A 20,829-nucleotide genomic window follows, 5' to 3' on the forward strand; every position below is an offset into this window, starting at 1 on the left:
GTTGCGGAGCACAGGCTCCGGACGCGCAGGCTCAACCACTGCGCCACCAGGGAAGCCCCAAAATAGTAAATTCTTGAAATTGTACAACACGTTAGAGGTTCTCTGGTTTAATTTTCCCATCAATGTAGGTATCCCTGCAATTATTAAATGATAAATCCCACCTTCCATTTATATAATGAGTTATTGTTTCAACACTATTCTATACATATATGGTCTCATCTGATCACCACAATACCTCTGTGAGGCACACAGAGTTGAACAGATCCTGAACCCCATTTTTTAAAAAATTTATTTTATTTAATTTATTTATTTTTGGCTGCCTTGGGTCTTCGTTGCAGTGCACGGGCTTCTCACTGCGATGTCCTCTCTTGTTGTGGAGCACAGGCTCCAGGCACGCAGGCTTCAGTAGTTGTAGCGTGCGGGCTCAGTAGTTGTGGCTCGCCGGCTCTAGAGTGCAGGCTCAGTAGTTGTGGTGCACGGGCTTAGTTGCTCCGTGGCATGTGGGATTTTCCCAGACCAGGGATCAAACCCATGTCTCCTGCATTGGCAGGCGGATTCTTAGCTGCTGCGCCACAAGGGAAGTCCCCCTGAACCCCATTTTATAGATGTGAAAACTGAATCTAGGAGAGGCTAAGGGCTGTTTCCAATGTCACATGACCAATAATTTGCAGAGCTAGTTACCAATATCACATGACCAATAATTTGCAGAGCTAGAGCTTTAAGGACCTGTTCCTAGCTCCTAATCCAGTACTGTTTCTGCATCATACTTTTTTAGGTGGTTAAATACATTATTATATAGATGAAATTCAACTGAAATGTTAGTTTTCTTCCCATTCATGTTGAGCCAACATTGATTTTCTATAATTCTTATTGCAGGTGCAGGTTCTGATTTCTTGGAGCACAGGACAAGTCTTTTACTTCTATTTGATATTGTTTTAAGGAAGTAAAGGGAGCTAACGTAATTATTCTTCTATAGTCAAAACTCTCTGTTCCTTCAGAGAATGTTTCTTATGCAAATATTTATTTTTCAGACTTCTCACCTTTTTTTCAATTTCTAGGATAAAATTATCTGTCTTGAATTTGGGTTATAGAGCCATTAATGTTTATAAGGATAAGACATACACACTATTTTCATTTTAAGTGTGCTCATAGTGCAGTATAATAATAACAGCAAATATTTCTCTTGAGCAATGTCTAATGTACTGTTCTAAGAGTTTACATATATTCACTCAATCTTGAAAACCTATGAGTTAGGTACTACTACTATTCTCTTTATAGATAAGGAAACTGAGACATAGGCTAAAAAAGTTGCCCAGTTTATATATCTAGCAAGTGACCATGGTAGATTATGAACTCATCAGTCTGGCTCCATAGGCTGTGTTCGTAATCATTAGTCATGATCCTTTAGGTCTTTCCACATTCTTGACTTTATAATTCCTAAGCTGTTTATCTGTTTGCACTTCTTGTCAAGTGACTATGTATGCTGAAATTAATGATGTGATAATTCATTGCATATAGGAGAAAGATGTCCGGAAGTGGAAAGAAGAGTTACTAGACCAACGACGTAGGATGATGGAAGAGAAATTACTTCATGCTGAATTTAAACGAGAGGTGCAGTTACAAGCAATTGTTAAAAAAGCACAAGAGGAAGAAGCTAAGGTATAACTTAGGTGCTTTGAACATTGAATTAGTTACTTGAGTACTTTTTCAGTTGTTACACGAGAAGCTAATGTTTATCAAATGTTTATCCTGTGCCAGAATAACAGCATTTTTACATGCTCATTTGATACTTATTATGTGCAATATCTTATTCTTACAGTAATCCTGTGAGATATGTATTACTTTTTACAGGTTTATTGAGGTATAATTCACAGACAATAAATAACACATATGTGAAGCATCAATTTGTTGAGTTTTGACATATATATTCCTGAAACCATCAGTACAATGAAAATAATAAACAATTCCATCACCCTCAAAAGTTTCTTATACCTCTTTGTAATTCATTCCTTCCTCCAACTCTGTTACCACGCAATTGCTGATCTGCTTTTTGTCACTATGGATGTTAGCATTTTCCAGAATTTTATATGAATGGAATCATAGAGTATGTACTCTTTCCCCTGGCATCTTTCATTCAGCATAGTTATTTTGAATTTTATCCATGCTGTTGTGTATCATTTCCTTTTCATTGCTGAGAAGTATACCATTGTGTAGAAATACCATAGTTTGTTAATCCAGTCACTTGTTGATGGACATTTGTTTTCATTCCAGTTTTTGGCTGTTATAGATATAGCTGCTGTGTAAATTCGTGTACAAATCTTTGTGCAGATGTGTGCTTTCATTTTCTCTGGTAAATACCTGATATTGGCAGAGTCTTATGATAGGTTTAACTTTTAAAGAAACACTTTATATACTCTTACCAGCAGTGGATGAGAGTTCTAGTTAGCCACATTCTCACCAACACTTGACATGGTTACATACTGTAATTCTAACCATTCCATATTAGTCTTTATGTATAGTGTCATATGGTTTTAATTTGCTTTTTGAACATCTTTTCATGTATTTCCTATCTGTAGCTCTTATTTGGTACAGTGTTTGTTCAAATATCTTTGTTCATTTTTTAAAGTTAGATTGTTTTGTTATTAGTCAAACAGTTCTCTTTTTCAGCTTTTTTGAGATATAGTTGACAAATAAAATAGATATTTACATGGTGATTTGATATACATATACATTGTGAAAGGATTTCCCTCATCCAGTTAATTAACATATCCATCACCTCACATATTTATCTTTTGTGTGTGTGTGTGTAAACATTTGAGTTCTACCCTGTTAGCGTATTTCAATTATATCAATACAATACAGTGTTATCAACTATAGCTACCATGTTATACATTAGATGCTTAGATTTCATTCATCTTATAATTAAAAGTTTGTCCCCTTTCACCAATCTCTCCCTATTTCTATCTGCCTCCCCCCGGCCTGTGGCAACTACTTTTCTGTTCGCTCTTTCTTTGAGTTTTTTGAATTGAAGTATAGTTGATTTACAATATTGTGTTAGTTTCAGGTGTACAGCATAATGATTCAGTATTTTTACAGATTATACTCCGTTAAAATTATTACATGATAATGGCTGTAATTCCATGTAATAGCAATATATCCTTATTGTTTATCTATTTTATGCATAGTAGTTTGTATGTCTTAATTCTGTACCCCTAATTTGCCCCTCCCTTCTCCCCTCTTCCCTTTGGTTACCACTGGTTTGTTTGTTTTCTATATCTCTGAGTCTGTTTCTGTTTTGAATATATATTCATTTGTATTATTTTTTAGATTCCAATTATAAGTGATATCATACAGTTTCTGTCTTTCTCTGTCTGACTTAACTTCACTAAGCATAAAGTTCTCTAGGTCCATCCATGTTGCTGCAAATGGCAGAATTTTGTTCTTTTTTATGGTTGAGTAATAGTCCATTGTATATATATATATATATATCACATCTTTTTTATCCATTCATCTGTTGATGGGCATTTCAGTTGGTTGCATATCTGGACAGAAAATCAATAAGGCAATGATGGTCTTAAATGATGCAGTAGACTAGTTGGACTTAATAGATATCTATAGGACATTATATTCAAAAACAGCAAAATAAACATTCTTTTCATGTGTACATGGAATGTTCTCCAGGATAGATCACATACTAGACCACAAAACAAGTCTCAACAGATTTAAGAGGATAGAAATTATGTCAAGCATTTTTTCCAACCACAATGGTATGAAACTAGAAATCAACTACAGAAAGAAAAATCTGTTTCGATGAGTTGCACTTTTTCTTTTATATTCCAAATATAAGTGATACCATGCAGTATTTTTCTTTCTTTCTCTCGCTTATTTCACTTAGCATAATACCCTCCAGTTTCACCCATGTTGTGGCAAATAGCAGAATTTCTTAGAGGACTTTGTATATTTTAGATATTAATATCTATGTTTTGCAAATATTTTCTCTCAGTCTACGGATTGCCTTTTCATTTTCTTAAAAGTGTCTTTTGAAGTTTTAAAAATTGGAAAGGTCCCATATAGACTTTTTTTTTCCTATACTTTATGTTTTTCTGTACCCTATTTAAAAAAGTTACATAAACTTAAGGTCACTAAGATTTTCCCTTAAGTTTTCTCTAGAAGTTTTAAATTTTACAGTGAGGTCTATGTTCCATTTTGAGTTAAGTTTTTTATATGGTGTGAGGTAGGGTTGAGGTTCATTTTTTTCATATGGTTATATAATGTTCCAGTATCAGTTGTTAAAGAGACTATCTTTTGTATAATGAATTGCCTTAGACCCTTGTTGAAAAGCAATTGGCTATATATGTGTGGGTCTATTTCTGATTTTCTATTCTGTTACATTTATCTTTATAAATACAACTTTATCTTCATTACTGTACCTTTATAATAAGTCATGAAATCAAGTATAAATCCTTAAGTTTTATTTTCTTCTAAAACTACTTTTGCTCTTTTAGGTTCTTTGCATTTCCATGTAATTTATAGGATCAGCTTATGAATTTCTACTCCTCCTGCCCAAAAGAGGCCTGCCTGTATTTTGATTAGAATTGCATTGAATTAATGCAATTCTAATCTGGGGGAGACTTGTCATCCTAATGATATTTAGTATTCTGAACCATATGTCTGATGGCATATATCTCCATTTATTTTGGTTTGTATATATTTTATGAAATTTATCTGCAGTTCATATTTTTAATGCTCTTGTCAATAGTATCTTGTTTTAAATTTGTTTCTAATTGTTTGCTGCTAACTTATAGAAACACATTTGATTTTAGTGTATTACCTTATATGCTACAACCCTGCTAAACCTACTAGTTCTAGTTTTATTACTTCTTTTCCTGTATGTTTTTCATTTTTAAATCTCCCTTTATTGCATTAACCAGTACTAGCACAATGTTGATTAATGATGAGAACCAATATCATTGCTGTGCTCCTAATATTAGGAAGAAAGCGTTCAGTCTTTCACCATTAAGTGTGATATTAGCTGTAGATCTTTCATAGATGTTCTTTATCAGATTGAGGAACTTCCTTTCTTTTCCTAGTTACTAAAATTTTTTTACCATGGACTTTGAATTTGGTTACCTGCTTTTTCTGCATTTATTGAGATGATATTATGTGTTTTTTTAAGATCTTAAAATGGTGAATTTCAGTATTTGATTGTCGGATACCAAAGTAACTGCAATTCTGGGATAAACCTCACATGGTCATGATATAATATCAGTTTTATATTTTGGTGTGCTTCATTTGCTAAAATTTTAAGAATTTTTGCATCAATGTTTGTGAGGGATTTTGATCTTTTTTTTTCTTTTCTTATAATGTCTTTGTCTGCTTTTGGTAACAGAATATGCTGGCCTCCTAAAGTGACTTGGGAAGGTTTCCATCCTCTTCAGTTTTCTAAAGTAGTTTATGTGGAACTGGTACAATTTCCTCCTTAAATTTTTTGTGGAATTTACCAATGAAGCCGTCTGGGCCTGGGGTTTTCTTTGTGGATGAGTTTTTTAAATAAAAATTCCATTTTTTTATATACATAGGGCTATTCATATTATCTATTTCTCTTGTGTAATTTGTGTCTTTCTAGGAATCTGTCCATTTCCTTAATGACTAACAATATTGGGCATATATTTATGTGCTTATTGGCTATTTGTATATCTTCCTTAGAAAAAAGTCTATTCAAAGTCCATTGCTCATTTTTTTTAATTGGGCTGTTTGTCTTTTTGTTGTTCAGCTGTAGGAGTTCTTTGTATATTCTCAATACTAGTTCTTTATCAGATATATAATTTGCAGATATTTTCTCACACTGTGTAGGTTACCTTTTCACTTTGTGGATAATGTTCTTTGCACAAAAGTTTTTAATGTTGATGAAGTCCAATTTATCTATCTTTTGTTTTATTTTTTGTACTTTTTGTGTTAAGAAATTATTGCGAAATTCAAAGTCATGAAGATTTACCTCCATGTTTTCTTCTAAGAGTTTTATGGTTTTAGCTTTTATATTTAGGTCATAGATACATTTTGAATTAATTTTTATATACAGAATGAGGTAGGGGGTCTGCCTTTATTCTTTTGCAGGTGGATATCATTTGTCCAAGCACTGCTTCTTGATGACACTATTCTTTCCCCAGTGAATGGTCTTGGCACACTTGCTGGAAATCAATTAGCCATAGGTGTACAGGTTTATTTCTCTTCTCTCAGTTCTATTCCACTGGTCTATACGTCTATCCTTATGCTGGTATCACACTGTTTTGATTACCGTAGCACTTCAGTAAGCTTTGAAATCAGGAACTATAGTCCTCCAACTTAGTTCTTTTTCAATGTTGTCTTAGCTATTTGGGGCAACTTGCAGTTAGGATGAGGATAAGCTTTCCATTTCCGTAAAAAAGTCCATTGGAGTTTTGTTAGGATTGCATTGAATTTTTACCATGCTTTGGGGAGTATTGCCATCTTAATAATATTAGATCTTCCAATCCATGAACACAGGATATCTTTCCATTTATTTAAATCTTCCTTAATTTCTTTATGGAGTGTTTTCTAATTTTCAGCACACAAGCCTTTCACCTTCTTGTTTAAATTAATTCCTAAGTATTGATTGTACTCTTTTGGAGGTGACTGTAAATGGAATTGTTTTCTTAATTTCATTTTCAGATTGTTTACTGCTAGTGTATAGAAATACAATTGATTTTTATATATTTATCTTATCTCCTGAAACCTTGCTTGAACTTGCTCATTAGTTGTAATAGCTTTTTAGTGGATTCCTTAAGATTTTCTATATTCAAGATCATACCATCTGCAGCTAGAGATAGTTTTACTTCTTCTTTACCAATCTGGATGGCTTTGATTTTTTTTGTTGTTGTTGTTGCTTATTGCTCAGGATACAACCTGCAATACAATACTGAATAGAAGTGGTAGGAGTGGACATCCTTGTCTTGTTCCTGATCTTTGGAGTGGGAGGCATTTAGTCTTTCATCATCAAGTATGATGTTAGGTATGGGGTTTTCATAGATACACTTCAAAGATTGAGGAAGTTCCTTTTTACTTCTAGTTTGTTGAATGTTTTTAGCATGAAGGGGTATTGGATTTTGTCAAATCCTTTTTCTCCATCTATTGCAAGAATAATGTGGTTTTGTCCTTTGTTCTTTTGATATTTGCTGTGTTACATTAATTGAATTTCATATATTTTATATGTTTGTCTAATTTTTTAGTTGTTTAAGGTGGGAGGGTGCATCTGGACCCTCTTACTCCATCATAGCTGGAAGTGGAAATTCTGAACTATGTATTATTTTTATATTTTAGAGAAGCAGTCTGAAGGCAGATTGTTGATGGTCACACAGTCGGAATTAAAATCCTGATGTTTGTGGTTCGAAAGCCTATGCTTTTACCACTGTTCTTATTATTGGTTTAGTATTTTCATTTTGTGGTCTTTTTTTATATGACTTGTATGAATTTTGATCTCTCTAATTGCCTAATATATTTACTTTCATTATAATCTCATTAAACCAAAGTGGCTCCTATAAACATATTAACCCAAACTATAGTTTAAATAATTTCCGTCAAGATAAGTGGTTGACTGCTGGTTGTTTTTACATAAAGATATCAGCTACCATTTTCAGTTTTAAAAATTCTTAATAATCCAGGTTCACTGAGTTAACAGTCTGTACTAAGATTTTTGCTAATATGAAATTCTGCTTTAAAACCCTGCTACCAACTGCTGTCCTGTTGGTTCTCTTAATTTTCATTGCTTTCTCTTCGATAATCTCTGAAACCCTCTTTTGAAATGTATTATATCTACAAAGAAAATAAAAATAGACAATCTAGTTTTTTCTTGTTCTCTCATTCATTTAAATATTTTTTGAATGAATTGTTCTTAGTATAATTACATAAATATCTTAAAAGTTTGTGTGAAACATTGTCGATTACTTTCATCCCCAGACATTTTAATCTATGAGACAAAACCTCCTACCTTTGGTTTTATCACATGCCAATATTTCCCAGTCTTGCCTGATTATAACAGTAATATGAGTTGTTAAAAAGAGAGATTTCCAAGCTTTGCAGGTTTTTTTCAGTAATGCTAGAGTGGCCCCTGAGGAGCTTTATTTTTTTATAAGCCCCCCAGGTGATTTTTATGATCAGGATATTTGGTTCCACATATATCAAACAGTTGCTCCTTCTTCAAAAGTAATTTTTCATCTAATAGTGAGGACTGAAGTCTCTGGAGTTAGATAAATTTGGATTCAGGTCCTGACTCTACCACATTGTAGCTGAATGGTCTTGGGTGTTATTTTAGCCTCTCAGCCTATTTGTTGATCTGTAAAATAGGAATAATCTTATCTACATCTCAAAGAATTGCTGAAAGGATTAAATTAGGTTGTGCGTATTGTGAAGCAGTTAATGCCATCCTTGGTATGCTGTAAATACTCTGTAAAATATTACAATTTCATAGAATGCCACATCCTATTTGTGTTCCACTTCCTAACTTTTCCTTAAGTCCCTAATGCATTTCTGTTGTTTTATTACTAATCCAGAAGTTCTAATAATCCAGTGATTTAAAATATACTTAAGTTCCACTAGAACTTAAGAATATGTCCTTGAGACATACCAAATATATTTATTTCAGTCCTGTGTAAGATATTTTTTCCACATATACTTTTTTTGTGAGTTTTTGGCATAAATTAACAGTCTTCTCAAATGTCTTAGTTCTTTCTTGGATACACAGATGATTGAAAATAAGTCATCTACTATTTAGTTGTTAGTGATTATTATTACAGGCAGAGTTATTCAGCACCCGATTTTATCATTTATTTAATAGTATAAAATGGCTTTTATTTTCAGTTTCTTAATGGTCTCATTGATAGCTTTTCAGATGCAATGTGTCTACTCATAATTACAGGGTTTTGGGGGTTTTCTTTGAGGAAAAGACATCTTTTTCCTTATTTATGGCAGTAGCCTTTTCCTTGTGCTGTGTCCTCTTGCCTGCTTTTAAAATTTGCTTCATCAGTTATCTTCTTGTGCCTGCTCCTTTGCTTTCTTCCTCTAGACTGACTGTTTCCACCTGTTCTATAGATTACCTACTCTTTCCTTTTGGAAATCATTAGATTCCTAGAAAGAGCTGTCTGTGCTCATTTCCACTACCTCATCACTCCTGTCTTCTTGAATTCCTTATGACACCATTTTTCCTCTATGCTATACTGTACTTTCCTTTCAGAATGTTACTCTGTTATCACTATGTTTAAAAGCCTTTTCTGGATCTGTTCATTATCAACACTGTTATGTATTTTTTTCTAGAACACTTTCTTCTGCACTATCTTGGTTTTCCTTCTGCTTTCCTAACCAATGCTTTACTATCTTCCCTTTTTCTTTTGCTGCTTAAATGTTACTGCCTTCAGTCCACTTCATTTATTCCTTTCCTTGAATATCACATTCTCCTTGCTTCAGCTGTCCTCTCTGTAATGACTCCTAGATCTGCATTTTAACCCCACCCTCTCAATGAAGCTCTAGACTCAGTTACCTATTGCTTGATGATTGTATCCAGTGAAACTCATCAGCTCACCACCCCTGTATCCCAAATCATTTGCCTTTCCTGAAATTCATATTTCAGATGAATGGTATCACTAGTCTCCATTAATCTAGACTTGGAAAGCTTGTGATCATTTATCAATATTTGCAGTTGTTATTCTTGCCTTTTGTCCCTACTCCCTTCAAATTAATCTTTCTTAAGGGCATTATTGTATTACCTCTCAACTTAAAAACCTTTAGGGACTTTCTCTTGTCTTTCTTAGTATAAATGCATTACTCTAGCTTTCTTTAATACTGTTTTATATGTAGAATAGTGGCCATATTGTTATGAAAATGGTTTATTCTCATTTTAAAGAATTCAAGCAATATGTAGCAAAGGAAACTCAAAATCCCACCCTCAGAAATAGCTACCATTGACATTATAAATACTCTTCCAGAAATCTCTTTAGAATAATGTTCAGATTGAATGAATAGATAACTTTATAAAATAGAATTATACTATCAGGCTTCCCTGGTGGCGCAGTGGTTGAGAGTCTGCCTGCCAATGCAGGGGACACGGGTTTGAGTCCTGGTCTGGGAAGATCCCACATGCCGCAGAGCAGCTAGGCCCGTGGGCCACAACTGCTGAGCCTGCGGGTCTGGAGCCTGTGCTCCACAACAAGAGAGGCCGCGACAGTGAAGGGCCTGCACACCGCGATGAAGAATGGCCCCCGCTTGCCGCAACTAGAGAAAGCCCTCACACAGAAATGAAGACCCAACACAGCCAAAAAAATTAATTAATTAATTAATTAATAAAAAAAAAAGAATTATACTATCCATGGTACTTCTTAATAAGAAGTATTCATTTCTATTTTAGTTCCATTTTAAGAGAAGGAAGTGACGTGGAAGTAAAATTGAGGGACTTATTGAATTTGTAACAAAGGTTTCTTTATCACAAGATCTCCTCCCAACAATTTTCATAGTTTCATTATTTTTACATTGTTAAGGTTTATAACATTTACATTTTGCTCTGAAACTATAAATTCCACAGTTTAGTTTTCCTTCTATGTATGAATGGATGCACAGCTTGCCTAATCCTCCATTCATGTGTTCTTTGTTTTGACCTGGTTGGCTGGATTTTATTCACAAGTAATTTTTTCAGGAAGAGGTTATTATGCTCTATTCCTTGAGTTCTTAGGTATCAAAGGCCTGTGGCATTTCTGAGTACATCTTGGCTAGAGATCAGATTCATGGTTCAGAATATCTTTCCTTCAAAATTTTGTAGGCATTATTCCATGTTTTTCTAGCATTAACTAATTCTGTGGAGAAGTCTGAGGCCAGACAGATTTTTTCTCCCTCTTTCTCATAGATGACTTGCATTTACTGCCTGGAAGCTTAAAAAATTTGTGCTTGTTCCTTAATGTTTTGTGATTTAATAAGGATATTCTTGGTGTTGATCTTCTGAATAAATTCTTCATGAAATGAAGTGGGCTTTCTCAATTTTCAGTAATTCTTTTTATCAGGGAAAATTTTCTGTATTATATATTGGAATATTTTGTCTTTCTTAACTTTACAGATATTATTCTTACATTAGATCATCTTAACTTGTTCTCCATGTTCAAAAGTTATTACTTACACATAAATTTTCATTTTAAAGTCCATATTAACTGTGATTATAACAAGCCTTTCCTCTGTTAGTGATTCGACTTTTTACCATCTTTGCTCTGTTTCATGCTTTTTCTAATTTAATTAATTCTGTGATTGTGTTACTTTGGCCTAAGTTTCCTTAACTCTCTAGTCTTCCTTTATTTTATCATGTCATTTTATCATCTTTTTTGCACATTTAAATTCAGGTTCGTGTTGACTTCTTTTTACATTACTAAGTTTGCCTGGGAGATATTCTGCTGTTTCTTTGGTTATGTTTTCTTCCAGTTAATTTCCAGGAAATGTCTTATTTATTTTTTTACTTACTTACAGTTTGATTGAGATATCATTGACATATCAAAATTGTATATATTAAGGTGTACAACTTAATTTTTTTTTGTTTTTTCAGTACGTGAGCCTCTCACTGTTGTGGCCTCTCCCGTTGCGGAGCACAGGCTCCAGATGCGCAGGCTCAGCAGTGGCTATGGTTCATAGGCCTAGCTGCTCTGTGGCATATGGGATCTTCCCGGACCAGGGCATGAACCCGTGTCCCCTGCATCGGCAGGCGGACTCTCAACCACTGCGCCACCAGGGAAGCCCACACTTGATATTTTGATATACATATACATTGTGGGATGATCACTACAATCCAACTAATTAAAATATCTGTTACCTCTACTTAGTTACTGTGTGTGTGTGTGTGCACACACACTAAGAAGATTTCAGATCTATCTTCTTAGCAAATTTCAAGTATATAGTACAGTACTATTAACTATTATCACCATGCTGTACATTATGTCTCCAGACATATTCAACTAGCATAACTAAAATTTTGTAGCATTTGACCAACATCACAGACTGTATTTTTTATGCTGCTTTTGCACATTCTTCCCTCTGAATTTTATTTTATTTATTTTGTCTGGAGCATTAGGTCTCATTTCTTTTTCTTTCATCTTGATTATGTTTAACATGTGACCCTTGATACATTATGATTAATTTTCCTTGAGCATACCTGTTTGTCTTATACTTTCAGTATACCTTGAGAAATGATTATATTGTTAATTTACTTATGAAAGTAGTTACATGGCATGGAGATTGGGAAATCTTTGCTAGAACTGTATTCAAACTTTCTTGTTTCAGTTTGTAACATATCTAGTGATAGATTTTATTTCATCCAACGTGGATTCCTGGAGTCTATACTACTTTCAGAGAGAGTAAGCTTCAGAGTTTGTTTACTTCCCAATTTCACTCTACCTTTTTCACTGTGGCATGTCTTCCTTCTGGCTTTCAAGAATGAGAAATTTGACCCCAACAGACATTTTCCAGTTTTTTATCATTAACTGTACTTTACTCATAAAAACTTTACTCTCCTTTACCATTGATCTATATTTCTGTTTTTGTGCCAGTACCATACTGCCTTGATTACTGTAGCTTTGTGGTATAGTTTGAAGTCGGAGCGCCTGATTCCTCCAACTTCATTTTTCTTTCTCAAGATTGCTTTGCATATTTGGTGTCTTCCACGTTTCCATATGAATTGTAAATTTTTTGGTTCTAATTCTTTGAAGAATGCCATTGGTAGTTTGATAGGGATTGCATTGAATCTGTAAATTACCTTGGGTAGTATATTCATTTTCACAATATTGATTCTTCCAGTCCAAGAACATGGTATATTCCTCCATTTGTTCATGTCATCTGTGATTCCTTTCATCAGTGTTTTATAGTTTTATGAGTACAAGTCTTTCGCCTCCTCAGGGACATTTATTCCTGGGTATTTTATTCTTTTTGTTGCAGTGGTAAATGGGAGTGTTTCATAAATTGCTCTTTCTGATTTTTCGTTGTTGCTGTATAGGAATGCCAGAGATTTCTGTGCATTAATTTTGTATCCTGCAACCTCATCAAATTCATTGATTAGTTCTAGTAGTTTTCTGGTGGCATCTTTAGGATTTTCTATTTACAGTGTCATGTAATTGGCAAACAGTAACAGTTTTACTTCTTCTTTTCCAATTTGTATTCCTTTTATTTTTTTTTCTTCTCTGATTGCTGTGGCTAGGACTTCCAAAACTATGATGAATAAGAGTGGTGAGAGTGGACATCCTTGTCTTGTTCCTGATCTTAGTGGAAATGATTTGTTTTTCACCACTGAGTATGATGCTTGCTGTGGTTTTGTCATAAACGGCCTTTATTATGTTGAGGTAGTTTCTCTCTATGCCCATTTTCTGGAGAGTTTTTATCATAAATGGGTGTTGAATTTTGTCAAAAGCTTTTTCTGCATCTATTGAGATGATCATACGGTTTTTATTCCTTAATTTGTTAATCTGGTGTATCACATTGATTGATTTGCATATATTGAAGAATCCTTGCATCCCTGGGATAAATCCCACTTGATCATGGTGTATGATTCTTTTAGTGTGCTGTTGGATTCTGTTTGCTAGTATTTTGTTGAGGATTCTGCATCTATGTTCATCAGTGACATTGGTTTGTAATTTTATTTTTTTTGTGATAATCTTTTTCTGGTTTTGGTATCAGGGTGATGGTGGCTTCATAGAATGAATTTGGGAGTGTTTCTCCCTCTGCAGTATTTTGGAAGAGTTTGAGAAGAATGGGTGTTAGCTCTTCTCTAAATGTTTGATAGAATTTGCCTGTGAAGCCATCTGGTCCTGGACTTTTGTTTCTTGGAAGATTTTTTTTTTTGTGGTACACGGGCCTCTCACTGTGTGGCCTCTCCCGTTGCGGAGCACAGGCTCTGGACGTGCAGGCTCAGCGGCCATGGCTCACTGGCCCAGCTGCTCCGCGGCATGTGGGATCTTCCCGGACCGAGCATAAACCCATGTCCCCTGCATCGGCAGGCGGACTCTCAACCACAGCGCCACCAGGGAAGCCCTTGGAAGATTTTTAATTATGGCTTCAATTTCATTACTTGTGTTGGGTCTGTTTATATTTTCTAATTCTTCCTGGTTCAGTCTTGGAAAGTTTTACCTTTCCAACAATTTGTCCATTTTCTTGTGATTGTCCATTTTATTGGCCTATAGTTGTTTGTAGTAGTATCTTATAATCCTTTGTGTTTCTGCAGTGTCAGTTGTGATTTCTCCTTTTTCATTTCTAATTTTATTGATTTGAGTCCTCTCCCTTTTTTTCTTGATGAGTCTGGCTAAGGGTTTATCAATTTTGTTTATCTTCTCAAAGAACCAGCTTTTAGTTTTATTGATCTTTGCTATTGTTTTCTTTGTTTCTATTTCATTTAATTATGTTGGTGGGAGTGTAAATTGATATAACCACTATGGAAAATGGTGTGGAGATGTGTTAAAAAAACTAAAAATAGAACTACCATATCACCCAGCAATTCCACTACTGAGCATATACCCTAAGAAAACCATAATTCAAAAAGAGTCATGTACCACAGTGTTCATTGCAGTACTATTTACAATAGCCAGGACATGGAACCAACCTAAATGTCCATCGACAGATGAATGGATAAAGAAGACGTGACACATACGATAGAGTATTACTCAGCCATAAAAAAAATGAAATCGAGTTATTTGTAGTGAGGTGGATGGACCTAGAGTCATACAGAGTGAAGTCAGTCAGAAAGAGAAAAACAAATACTGTATGCTAACACATATATATGGAATCTAAAAAAAAAAAAATGGTACTGATGAACCTAGTTGCAGGGCAGGAATAAAGAGGTAGACATAGGGAATGGACTTGAGGACATAGGGTGGGAGGGCAAAGCTGGGGCAAAGTGAGAGTAGCATCAGCATATATACACTACTGCATGTAAAACAGTTGGCTGGTGGGAAGCAGCAGCATAGCACAGGGAGATCGGCTCGGTGTTTTGTGATGATCTAGGGGGGTGGGATAGGGAGGATGGGATGGAGGCTCAAGAGGAAGGGGATATGGGGACATGTGTATGCGTATGACTGATTCACTTCGTGGTGCCACAGAAACTAACACAGTATTGTGAAGCAATTATGCTCCAATAAAGATCTATTAAAAAAAACTGTACTCTAGCAAAACTTGACTGTACAGACTCAATATACGTGAAGTTGAGGATGAGGTATATAGTTTAATATCTTGTACCTAATTGTCACTTATTTGGTGTATGTTGAAGAAAAATGATTTGTTTACTTTAAGTTTTGTCATCTCATACTCATTAGAATAATGTACATACCTATTAAAATTAATGTAACTTGTATAATGTCAAATCACAATGATATTAAGTAACTATAAAATGGTTTCTATAAAAATCTTAATTTGTCTCTTAAAAACATTTCAGTGGAGGCCCAAATAGACATTTCTCCAAAGAAGACAATATAAATGGCTAACAGGCACATGAAAAGGTGCTAACCATCACTAATTATTAGAGAAATGTAAGTCAAAACTACAATGAGGTACCATCCTACACTGGTCATAATGGCCATCATTAAAAAGTCTACAAATAACAAATGCTGGAGAGGGTGTGGAAGGAAGGGAACCCTCCTACAAAATTGGTGACCATGTAAATTGGTACAGCCACTATGGGGAACAGTATGGAGGTTCCTCAGATAACTAAAAATAGAGTTACCATATGATATAGCAATTCCACTCCTGGACATATATCTGGACAGAACTATAATTCAAAAAGATACATGCACCTCTATGTTCATAGCAGCACTATTTACAGTATCCAAGACATGGAAACAACCTAAATGTCCATTGACAGATGAATGGATAAAGAAGATCTAAATATATACAATGGAATATTACTCAGCCATAAAAAGAATGAAATAATACCATTTGCATCTACGTGGATGGACCTAGAGATTATCACATTAAGTGAAGTAAGAATGAGATGACAAATACCATATGATATCATTATTCATAGAATCTAAGCTATGACACAAATGAACTTATCTATGAAACAGAATCAGACTCACAGACATAGAGAACAGACTTGTGGTCGCCAAGGGGGAGGGTTGGATTGGGAATTTGGGACTAGCAGATGCAAACTATTGATATTATATATAGAATGGATAAACAACAAGGTCATATTGTATGGCACAGGGAATTATATTCAATATCCTGTAATAAACTATAATGGAAAAGAATATATGTATATGTATAACTGAATCACTTTGCTGTACACCGAAACTAACATAACATTGTAAATCCACTATGCTTCAATAAAAAAAATATATTTCAATGGCAGACCTTTACTCTAAATCAGGGGTCCCCAACCCCCGGGCCACGGACCGTTAGCAGTCCTGTGGTCTGTTAGGAACCAGGCCACACAGCAGGAGGGGAGTGGCGGCCAACCAAGCGGCTTCATCTGCTGCTCCACATCACTTCCCTTACCACCTGAACAGTGCTTGCATTACCGCCTGTACCATCACTCGCATTAATGCCTGAACCATCCTCTCACCACCCCCGTCTGTGGAAAAACTGTCTTCCGCAAAACCAGTCCTTGGTGCCAAAAAGGTTGGGGACCACTTCTCTAAATCACTTCTTACTGCGGCCTATGGGTTTGTTATGTACACTGGATTATTATCCATTTGGGGGATAAGTATTGAAAGAAAAGACTATAAGTCGTTCATTTTTTGGTCTATGCCTTAAAACTGGTTTGTATTATTATATAAAGACTGTTAAGTTTCTTATTTTTGTGATGTGCCTTAGAATTAACCTGATTTGAAACTCACTTTTTTTTTATTGCAGGTAAACGAAATTGCCTTTATAAATACCCTCGAAGCCCAGAACAAACGCCATGATGTTTTATCAAAATTGAAGGAATATGAGCAGAGGCTTAATGAGTTACAGGAAGAGCGTCAGCGAAGACAGGAAGAAAAGCAAGCACGTGATGAAGCTGTTCAGGTAGAATTTTATTCAGCAAGCATTTATTGAGCACCAGCCATTTCCTAGGCTCTGAGCCAGGTGCTGAGGATACAAAAAGGAGTAAGACCAAGTCTGTGTTCCCAAGGATGCATGGTTTAGTGTAGCACGGTTTGGAAATGGGAAGTCTGATTGCCAAGGCAGTGTGTACTCCTTCAGAAAGGGTATCATTGTTTTTGTCAATTTGAATCTCTAGTCTCAACCAGATGAAGGACTAAATTGCTCTGGACAGATTATTATCTATTCTTTTCTGATTGGGTTGGTCAAGAATATGTTCCTTTCTTCCCTTACAAATGGATTGTGTTTGAACCAATGTATATAGCCTTAGTAACTGGGCAATCTTTATGCTTATGACAAGGAGCACCTGTCATATATTGGGCAGTGTCATCACGTACTTTAACCTCTGTAGCATACCCTAAGTTAGCTACCATTTTCAGGATGGGAAGAAGACTTAACACATAAACTTTAGTGATGGTTTTAAACTATTTAAATCTTCCTCAAGATCAAATATGGATGCAGACATACTTTATCTATTATGACTAATATTTGTTTGTTTATTCATTCAGTCATCGTTTATTGAATTACTGCTATAATCTGTGTGCTGTGCTTTGCTCAAGGACATGAAAAAGATATATCCTTGATCTCAATGGGAAGACATATGTAGACAAATCTTAACTCGTAGGATTAGTGTAACAGTAAAGACGTTTTTGGAAGCACAAAGGAGAATCTGTTACTCAAATTGAGAGTGGCAAAGACGTGAGAACATCAGGAAAAGCTTCCTGGAGGAGGCGGTGCCTCAACTAAGTTTTGAAAACTGAGACAGTCGTAAATGGTGCAAAGTAGGCATTCTATGCAGGAGATGAGTGAGTATGGCATGTAGAGTTAGGGACCTGACCATGAAGAGCTTTGTTGTTATGTTAAAAGCTAGGGATGTTATTAATGTTTCATGCTTCTTCATGTCACTGGTAATTTTAGGAAATTAAAATATCATTACAGTTTTCAAGTTTATTGGTTACTTTATGCTCTTTTTGTACACTAGCAATCAGTCCCATATTCACCCCAATCTCTATTTGATTTGAGTTCAAGGTCTCATTTTAATCTGAGTGTCAAGCTAACTTATGTTTAAAAATACAGGATACTACTTTTAGAGAAACTTTAGCTTTTCCTCTCAAAGGAACAGTAAAAAATTCATTTTTATCATTTAAAAGTTAATTACTCATTAACTAACATTCTTAAATGAGTAAATGAAATAGGATATTTGAATTTTTAATTTGACCCATCCCTTCAGCTTTATTGCTCTTTCTTTTTCTGCATCAAACCAATTTATAAAAATAATTATTTTTTTATACGCCAATAAAGATGTTCAAAAATAATTATTATTTTGAAAATTGTGTGTTACTTTTGAGCAACCATTAGGCATTAATAATTCAGAAATAAATGAGATATGATCTTTGCCTTTATGGCAAATAATACAACATAGTGTGAAAGTGTAATAGAAACCTGTACTGTATAGGTTACAGTGGTATCACAGAGTAGGGAATAATTAGCTCTCTTGGTGGGAGGGGAATGTCAGGGAAAGTTCAGTGGAAGAGGTAACTTCTTAACTGGATTTTGGGGGGAAATATATGAGTAATATTGTATATTTTTGAGTAGACATCTTTAGTTACTTTTTCTGCATTTATTTTGCAGATTTGAAGATTTGAAATATAACAGTTATCTTCTGTTTAAAAATGACGACTCTTATTTTATAATTTGGAACATTTATTAAGGCGTAAAGGAAAGCAGTTATTTTCTGAAAGTAGTAAGGAATCTTCTGAACTCACTAACACTTAAAGTTTTTTTGACTACTCAGACTTATTTTTATCTTTAAAAATGTAGAAATTTCCTATGGATTTAATTTTCAGTGAAAAATTTAAAATGTATGTACATAAGTTTAATCGAGATAACTGATATTAGAAAAATTCATTGGTAATATATAACATATATATAAAATTTAAAATTTTTTTAAATATGTAGTCATTACTATATGTGCAAGGAGATAATGCCAAACATTCTGTAAATACAATAATAGTAAGATACTGACTTAATAAAGAATTCAGAGGCCCTCCATCTGCTTTAATTTTATTTTTGAAACATTCACATAAATGTTAAATTGTTAAAGGCAATTGTGATTCTTGTTTTTTGTAAGTGAAATACTAAGTTAATGCTGCCGTCATATATTCTCAGTTTCCCTTTTTTGCCATATAAATTATTGATGGATTAGTTTTAAGCCCAGTTTTCTTAGATATTCTGCCTTGTCCTCTTGCCCTAATCTTCTGATTTGTAGGCGTAAAGGGCGGGGTTGCAAAATCCTTTCTTAGGCTGCCATAAACACATCGTTGACTGTGAAACAAAGTACATGGGAGTCTGAGAGGTTTCAGAAGGGTTGAGAGTTAGAAATCTTTACAGTTCATTTGCTGTAGGTTTATGCTTTTTATTTGTGAGTATATAGATTTATAATGAATATTATAAAGTTACGCTTCATTTGTCTAATAGATATTTATCGAACTTCTTCCCTGTACAAGATGCTTTTGTGGGGTACAAAGTTTCCTATCTTTAGGAAACTTAAATTTTAGAAAGGAAAACACTAGGTGAATTTACTAATTTTACTCATTAGGTATACAGTTACCAATTTTCTCTTCCACTTATTAAAAACAGAAATTAGAAGATTGGATATTTTTTGAAGTCCAGTTATTTCTATTAGTACAATGTTGGAGTATTTCTTATATCCGTAAAAACAATCAGCAAGTTGACATCATATTTTTGCGTACAACGTAGCTACATTGCACATACACATAAAGTAATTGTTTATATATAATATTAATAAATTTCATTTATAAGACCAACTTATAATTTTTAAAAGTATATCCCTCAAGATTTTGGTTTTATAAAATATGAAATGAAAAGTTCTGGTTTAATTCTTTATATTTAATGCTTTAACCTTTTGCATTTTAGTGTGAAAGTTGTGTTTTCAGACATAATGCAGACTTTTTAAAAATAAATTTGAGTTTAAGGGAAAACTCTTTTGTTCATGTTTTTAAATATTTATTTATTTATTTAGGCTGCACTAGGTCTTAGTTGTGGCACATGGGATCTTCGCTGCGGCATGTGGGATCTTTAGTTTCTGCATGTGGAGTTCTTAGCTGTGGCATGTGGACTCATAGTTGCAGCATGTAAACTCTTAGTTGAGGCATACATGAGGGAATAGTTCCCCGGCCAGGGATCGAACCCAGACGCCCTGCATTGGGAGTGTGGAGTCTTAGCCAATGGACCACCAGGGAAGTCCCTGTTCATGTTTTTTATTGGAGAAAATTTTCTGTACCAGGTTTGATTGTTTTTTACTCTTGAGTTTTTCAGAGAGTATATAACTAAAAAAGTTTCTACGTGTTATATTTAGTAATGAGAAATAGCTATAACCAGTTCATGAATAGTATGTTAGAAAGTAAAGACTATATTTAAAATTTAATTGCCCACCTGCAACAGTCTATGATCTGTCAGATGTGCTCTCATGAATTCAGTAGTTCTCAGGCCCCCTGCCAAAAAAAAAAGAAAGAAAAGAAATAGGGACACTTTTGTGTTACTACTTTAAAAAGGTTTTCTTCCCCTGGGTAGATACAGCTTGTTGTAGATATAAAGTTACCATTGTGAGCTTATTAGTAACTTAGTTAACTATTAGGAATATTAGCATCTCTCCCCAGTGTTATCTAAACAGAAACTGCTTTAGCATTTCTTTTCTGCTCTCATTTACCG

General features: G+C 34.4%; 1 protein-coding gene across 3 annotated transcripts in view; it reads left to right on the top strand.

The window, feature by feature from the left end:
• SCAPER (S-phase cyclin A associated protein in the ER) overlaps positions 1-20,829 on the top strand; it is a 494,267-nt gene that overhangs the window by 166,237 nt on the left and 307,201 nt on the right. For all 3 annotated transcript variants that reach the window (XM_027123707.1, XM_027123708.1, XM_027123711.1), the window contains exons 15-16: positions 1,519-1,659; positions 16,867-17,022. In XM_027123707.1, coding sequence (XP_026979508.1) covers positions 1,519-1,659; positions 16,867-17,022 — 297 coding nt within the window. The remainder of the gene's footprint in view (positions 1-1,518; positions 1,660-16,866; positions 17,023-20,829) is intronic.

This window comes from Aethalodelphis obliquidens, unplaced genomic scaffold, assembly GCF_003676395.1.
Source record: "Aethalodelphis obliquidens isolate GAN/ISIS:26980383/991018 unplaced genomic scaffold, ASM367639v1 scaffold26, whole genome shotgun sequence".
NCBI lineage: Eukaryota > Metazoa > Chordata > Mammalia > Artiodactyla > Delphinidae > Aethalodelphis > Aethalodelphis obliquidens.